General features: G+C 35.8%; 2 protein-coding genes across 2 annotated transcripts; one reads left to right on the top strand and one right to left on the bottom strand.

Annotated features, from left to right (window-relative positions):
- The first annotated feature begins 421 nt into the window (after positions 1 to 421).
- Positions 422 to 4,192, top strand: LOC139872821 (F-box/LRR-repeat protein 3-like). Its single transcript, XM_071860747.1, has 7 exons — positions 422 to 1,334; positions 1,437 to 1,562; positions 2,231 to 2,335; positions 2,429 to 2,825; positions 2,915 to 3,044; positions 3,268 to 3,562; positions 3,826 to 4,192. The coding sequence occupies exons 1-7, from the start codon at positions 699 to 701 to the stop codon at positions 4,069 to 4,071; spliced, it is 1,935 nt and encodes a 644-aa protein (XP_071716848.1). The 5' UTR covers positions 422 to 698; the 3' UTR covers positions 4,072 to 4,192.
- Positions 4,193 to 4,917: 725 nt separating this feature from the next.
- On the bottom strand, positions 4,918 to 6,481 carry LOC139871062 (bidirectional sugar transporter SWEET16-like). Its single transcript, XM_071858809.1, has 6 exons — positions 6,363 to 6,481; positions 6,233 to 6,269; positions 5,939 to 6,152; positions 5,684 to 5,842; positions 5,458 to 5,577; positions 4,918 to 5,214 (listed from the first exon to the last, which is right to left on the bottom strand). Exons 1-6 carry the CDS (start codon positions 6,394 to 6,396, stop codon positions 4,918 to 4,920), a joined length of 861 nt encoding a protein of 286 aa, XP_071714910.1. The 5' UTR covers positions 6,397 to 6,481.
- Positions 6,482 to 6,977: the final 496 nt, after the last annotated feature.

The following is a 6,977-nucleotide window of genomic DNA, read 5'->3' as shown; positions in this document are numbered from 1 at the left end:
TTATATTTTGTTTCGTATGTTTTTATTTTGTCATCGATCGTTAGTTGTTTGACACGTGTGCTAGGTTTCTCTTTGGAGTTTGACGTTGTGTTTTCCTTGTAGTTCGTTTCGAATTAGCTAGGTCTATGCTGATTTTTCGTTGTAACATGTTTACTTTTAACAAGTCGTTTGTTTTTGGTTTTCCATCGATGAATTAAAAAAAATAAAAATTGTAAGATATCGTTTATTTCAAAATTTTGGTTCTATCTATACACCTGTTCAAACTGTGCCATCTCAGAGGAAGATAGGTACGGTCACTGCACGTTCGTGGTCCCCACCGTACTACCATCCGTATACAATCTCATCACCATCAAACGGCTCACAATTGCTATCAACTAGTCTTTTCTCCACGTGGCACGTCCCGTGAACAATAGCATTAAAATCCGGCAAACCCAACTTATCACAGCAACTGGTTTTCTCTTTTCAGTTTCTGCTGGTCTCTCTCAAAACCATGATCTCATAAATCGTACTTACCGTACAAAATTAACCGCCGTTACCGTTAAACCGCCGTTACCTCCGGTAAAATGACCGTTTTAAAAAGACTTCGATTCAAATCCTCCGCCGTTACTCACCAACTTCTCTCCAACATCCTTTTATTTCTTTTAGTTCCTACTTAAATATCAATAAATCAATTTAAATTTAAATTTTAAATAAAATTAATGGAATCATCGTGTTTAATTATATCGATTCTTACAGACGATCTTTTACTACGGATTCTCGATTGTCTTCACGACGATCCTGACCGGAAAAGTTTCCGATTAACCTGCAAATGTTTCCACAAAATAGAATCAGTTCATCGGACTCGAATCAAGTTTTTCCGGCCCGAATTCATTCCGGATCTTCTTCGGAATTACACTCGAGCAGATACGCTTGATTTTTCCGTCTGCCCGAGGATCTACGACGGAACGATCGCTGTTTTATTGAACAACGTGAGCTGTTTCGGGTGGGCGGGTCGGGTCAGGAAGCTAGTGTTATCCAGAACGACGTCGTTGAGGTATTCAGGTCTGGAAATGCTGATTAGATCGTGCCCTAAGTTGCAATCGGTTGATGTGTCTCATTGTTGCCATTTTGGGGACAGAGAGGCGGCGGCGATCTCGTTCGCCGGCGATTTGAAGGAGGTTAAATTGGATAAATGTTTGAGAGTGACGGATGTAGGGTTAGCTAAGATTGCAATTAGATGTCAAAATTTGGAGAAAATTAGTTTGAAATGGTGTTTGGAGATAACTGATTTAGGGATTGATTTGTTATCAAATAAGTGTCCCAATTTGAAACATTTGTCAGTTTCATACCTTAAGGTATAGTATAAAGTTATCAACTTTTTCGGATTTTAATAAGTTTCGTAAGGCGTAAAGTTGTAGTACTGAATTTGGACGTGTGTTTTCTTTGTTGTTTTGCAGTTGAGTAATGAGTCATTGAGGTCAATTAGTAATATGAAAAAGCTACAGGTGTTATCAATGGTGGGTTGTGGATTAGTAAGTGATGAAGGCTTGCATTTTATTGGAAACGGTTGCCCTTCGCTTCAGGTTTTGATCCGTTTCGTTTATATTATGTTTATTTTGATTGCTTGATTTGTTACATATGTTGTAGGGTATGTTATGTTTAGATATTTATGAGGTACAAACTTATTGTATTAAAAATGATAATAATTGATGGAATTGTTATTAAACTACAATGCCAGATTGCCTGAGAGGATAACTGCACATACATTTTAAATTTTTTATATAAAAATGACTAGATATTGGCCAAGTGTATATTTATTATAAACTGGGCTAGCATTTATGATAGTTTGTACAATAATTTTATGATATGATGATGATATGTGTCTTTGAGAAGATGACAAATGAGGTTGATGTAAGGGACTTGGTGACAAGTGAAATTTCCTTTAATAGAGAACATAGCATCTTATTGACCTATCGGTATCGATATACCTTTCTAACCACGAAGTTATGAGTTCAAGTAAGTCCCGGGTGGACATTATGTATATATTCGTGAAAAAAACTTCGTGTCAGGCTGTGAGTTGCCTTTCTAAATATATAAAAATATAATAAAAAATCATGCACCCGTAGTCTCATTGCATTGTTGACAAGCTTGATCCGTCGATAAACTTTTTACATAAAAATTGGTCAGAAAAGAGGATAAGTGACACATGTATGTCATACGGAGTAATCATTATTAAACTTTCTTCTTGCAGACAATAGATGTATCGAGGTGTGAACATATTAGCTCTACTGGCCTTATTAGTATCATTAGAGGATGCAAAGGCCTTCAAAAGCTCATTGCCGGTTACTATTTTCTCGTGAGTCTATTTATTTTAATTCTTACTTTTAATTTTAATTTTATATGCATATAGTCATTTCCAAACGAAAGTGACATCTTCTATCGCCATCAGGAGCTTTCTACCAGCGTCTCCCACAATCTTAAGGACTTGAAGCGTTTGAAAACGATAAGAGTCAATGGGGCTCAAGTTAACGACTACTTCTTTCAGATGATCAGCACGAATTGCTTGTTTTTGGTCGAAGTTGGTTTGAGCAAATGTGAAGGAGTGAATGATTCAGGTATTATACAGCTTGCATATAATCTTCCCAACTTGCAGATACTTGATTTGACATGCTGTAATGATGTCACTGATATGGCAATATTGGCCATAGCGCGATCATGTACAAACCTTTTGTGTCTCAAATTGGAGTCTTGCTGTTTGCTCACTGAAATAAGTTTTGGTTATCTCGGGTCATCATGTCTCTTACTTGAGGAGCTCGATTTAACAGAATGTCGTGTGAATGACAAAGGTTAGTGATTCGAATCCAGTTATTGTATATACCAGAGGTTGGATATTTGAAATTTATTTGGTTATATTATATTTTGCTTTTATCTTCAGGGCTTGAAAAATTGTCTAAATGTTTGGAGCTCCGTTGCTTACGATTAGGGATTTGCGCTGATATATCTGATAAGGGATTGTCTTATATTGGATCAAATTGCAAAAACCTCAAGGAACTTGATCTATACCGGTACCGTCTTTCATTTTTTACTATGGTTTTTGACCTTTTCGTTTGGTGTTCCCTTCTTTTATTTATGGCTGTCGTTAAGGTGCATAAAAGACTTGTATATAACGGTTACCTTTGACTTTGAAGTGGCGGTTATTGAATTTTACAAGTTTTTTATGCACCTTAATGACAACCCTAAGGGTTGTCGTTAGAAAAATTCTTTATTTATATGATTGTTTGGATGTAGGTGTTCAAACATTGGTGATGACGGGTTAGATTTTATTGCTAATGGTTGCAAAAAGGTTAGGAAGTTAAACTTGTGTTACTGCAATAAGATTACAGACAAAGGGATGGCATATTTAAGCCAGTTGGAGGAACTATCCGATTTAGAGATGCGGAGTCTTAGTGAAGTTACAAGCACCGGTATGACGGCTCTCGCGTCCGGATGTCGGAAGCTTTCTGAGCTGGACGTGAAAAATTGTGGGAATATTATCGATGCGGGTTTTTGGTCGCTTGCATACTACTCTTGGAATCTGCAACAGGTACAACCATACAAAATTGTATTTTTTTTTAAAAAAAAAAAAAAGGCAATGCACATACCCAACACGATTTTTACACGAATATATATACATAATATCCACACTAGAAGTTGAACCCTTGACCTCAAGGTCCGAGGGGCACCAGGATACCGCCAAGCCAATGGCCCTTTGGTCCTACAAACGCATAGTATATCAACTTTGTGGTTTCATTTCGCTTATGTAGATGCAATGTTTATAGTTTTGATCGGTTTTATATGCTAATGCAGATAAATCTAAGTTACTGTGCAGTTTCGGATGTGGGTTTGTGCATGATGATGGGGAATTTGACACGCCTGCAGGATGCGAAACTGGTGAACCTAACAAATGTGTCGGTAAGAGGGTATGAACTCGCGCTTAGGGCGTGTTGTGCTCGACTAAAAAAGGTTAAGTTGGTTGCTTCTCTTAGACCACTCCTTTCGATCGAGATACTCGAGAGTCTTGGAGCAAGTGGTTGTAGAATCAGATGGGACTAGGGGATTGTTTGATAAATAAAATGTGATTTTTGTGCTCTATGAATCAGAGATCTTTCAACTCTGTATAATGATTTAGAGTCTTTTTTAAAGTTTGGTCCTCACTCCTTAAATGTACAATGACTGCTTGGTAAGTTTTTTTTTTTTGTTTTTTTTTTTTTGTTTTTTTTTTTTTATAATGGAATTATCAGTATGTAAAACAAATTTTGCAGATGAAGTATGGTTGTTCTTTGAAACATGTTATATTATTAATTAATGAGCGGTATTCATCGAATTATCGGTTCGGTTTTTTGTTTTTTTCGGTTCAGTTTGTTTGGTTTTGAAAATTTTGTAGGCAACACCGAAACCGAATTCAATTTTAAAGCCGAAACCGAACCAAAAACCAAATTCGAATTAGGTTCGGTTTTAGTTAAAATCGTATAACTGAAAATCATTGTTTAATCAAAATAATCGTAACTAGTCGATTTTAGCTTCGACTTTTGATTTGAAAATTGGTTTTCATCGATATATATTAACAATTTAATATATTAAAAACTGAATTTGGTTTTGAATTCGATTTTCGGTTAAATCGAATCCAAAGAAACTAAAACCAGAAATTGAACCGAAAATCGAATTCAAATTTGAAAATAGAACCGGAACCGAACCAAAAACCGGATTCAAATTCGGTTTGTCTTTTAATTCGGTTCGGTTATCATGTTAATCGGTTTGAAATCAAATATTAAACACCCGTGCTTTAAATTGCACAGTAAAAGTTAAATATCTCTAAATTTGATAATGTGTTGTTTTAGTTTACAATGACTAAACCCCACACAAAAAATCACAATCATGAAAAAGAAGAACACTTAATCTCTAATTTACACCACCATTTTCAAGATCATCTTCATATTTTTCAACAGAGTTTGATTGATTCGGGCTAAGAGATGGTGACCTTATGATCGGGAACGCATCTAGTCGACTCAGGGTACGTTTTTTAGAACTTCCATCATTATCTTCCACAGTTATTCTTTGAAAATCAATGCCTCTACTTTCGGTTTGCTTTTCAAAAGAATCCGCTTCCAACTCGATCACCACAGGCGTCGAGTTTCTGTACATCAAATACACACAAAACTGTATAGCTCCTAGTAATATCCCTAATGCATTTGGCACCTGCAATAATGTTTATATGTTCGATTATAATCCCTACACCCTTTAGGTTATGAGCAAGGGAGGTCTATTAAGGGGCAACCGGGGTCAGTCGTCTCCAGCGATCAAACTTTTTAGAGTATTTATATGTTAAAGTTTGAAGTTTTGACCCTTTTTTTCTTTGTTAAAATATTTTAATATTTTGACCCCTTAAAAGAAGTTTCGAGATCCGCCACTGGTTATAAGTTCATGACTAAAAATGCTTACGGTAACAAAGATATCTGTAACCAACAACGCGAAAGTAAACCAAACGCATCCATTGAGAAACAGAAAAAACACAAGGAGAATAGGCATATACTCCACGCTCTTCGTCTTTATTGTTGTTCGCTGCACACATAATGCACTTCATTAGGGTCCCACCAAATAATAAATACATCAATCACTCGAAAACAACAGCAACCAAAAGATCAACAACATTAACGGATCAACCTACCAGTGCAGCAAGAGGTGCAACATACATCATTGTTGTAAAAGTTGCACACAAAACTCCTGTAAACGTACGTCGCGACCCTTCTTTAAACGCAACAATTGTAAAAGCCACAATCATTCCAAAAAACACAATGTCCAATATCACAAACCCGAAATACTTAACCTGAAAAATTAACATTATTTCAAATACTGCCTTCAAAAGATCACTGTTATAGCAATCATGATTGGCGAAAGGCGAAAATGATAGAATTTATGTTACCCTTTTCTCCTTAGAAGAGTATATAAAAAATATAATAAGATAGAAAGCTTGCATAGTCACACCAGCTGCGTTAACCGTGACTATAAGGAATCCGTCGTCGGGGTCAAGTAATCCGTACAAGATCCACATAGAACAGCTCAACAGTGTTGCAACATATGGTGTTCCGTTATAGTTTTCGGTAGATTTTTCCTTCACAATATGCCTAAATTGGGCTCTGCAACATGTATAAAGTTGATACGTTAATTATGTCTAAACTTTAATTATCAATTCCTGCCTAAATAAAGTTACACTCACATTGGAGAAGTGAAACTTAATATAGAGATGATGTTTCCTGCACGAAAAAAATTTGTCTATATCAAAACAAATTTTAATATTTTTGTTGTGTAGTATATTAGCAGCAGAGACCATATATGAAAGAACTCACCTAAAATACCAATAACAAAGCCGGGTCTAACCATTGTGTCACCGGGTTGTTGGACCCAAATGGGTTGAGTTAAGAAGGGAAGAAACTGGGTAGCCTTGGTAACAACTGAAATGGATTTGTGATAGTTTTATGGGTTTCCCCATGAATACCTTGGACTTTAGCTCAGATTCTTCTTCTTAATTTTTCTCTTTTATTTTTTTGACTCTAATTGTATGTTTATATACTGACATGAAGTGTCAAGTAAAAGATTCTTGACTTTAACTTACATGAATATGAGTATATGACACCATAAATATTTTCTTTTCAATATTTATGTGAAATTTTAAATCTTTTTGAAATGGACAAATCAGCTCAAATCAAAATACCTAAAAAAACCTATCAGAATACCCATTCATCAAAATATATAAAATAAATAAATAAATTGTAAAAGCATCAAATCCATCACACAGACGTATCTGTGAGACGTGGCCCGCGACGCAGGGCGGAGACTAGGGATGACAATGGATCGGATATGGATCGGGTGGCGCCGTATCTATATCCATATCCATTTAGTTTTTGTTCATCCATATCCATATCCATATCCATATCCATTTAGTTTCAGTTCATCCGTCCATA

This window comes from Rutidosis leptorrhynchoides, chromosome 10 (assembly GCF_046630445.1).
Source record: "Rutidosis leptorrhynchoides isolate AG116_Rl617_1_P2 chromosome 10, CSIRO_AGI_Rlap_v1, whole genome shotgun sequence".
NCBI lineage: Eukaryota > Viridiplantae > Streptophyta > Magnoliopsida > Asterales > Asteraceae > Rutidosis > Rutidosis leptorrhynchoides.
This window is presented reverse-complemented; position numbering and strand designations above follow the sequence as displayed.

Bases quoted from the DNA above. Each gene is read 5' to 3' on its own strand.
- LOC139872821 (XM_071860747.1), top strand. From the start codon at position 699: ATGGAATCATCGTGTTTAATTATATCGATTCTTACAGACGATCTTTTA. The intron at 1,335-1,436 runs GTATAGTATAAA...GTTGTTTTGCAG, and splicing joins TGTCAGTTTCATACCTTAAG to TTGAGTAATGAGTCATTGAG. The intron at 2,826-2,914 runs GTTAGTGATTCG...TTTTATCTTCAG, and splicing joins ATGTCGTGTGAATGACAAAG to GGCTTGAAAAATTGTCTAAA.
- LOC139871062 (XM_071858809.1), bottom strand. From the start codon at position 6,396: ATGGTTAGACCCGGCTTTGTTATTGGTATTTTAG. The intron at 6,270-6,362 runs GTGAGTTCTTTC...TTTTTCGTGCAG, and splicing joins CTTTGTTATTGGTATTTTAG to GAAACATCATCTCTATATTA. The intron at 5,843-5,938 runs GTAACATAAATT...TTAATTTTTCAG, and splicing joins ACTCTTCTAAGGAGAAAAGG to GTTAAGTATTTCGGGTTTGT.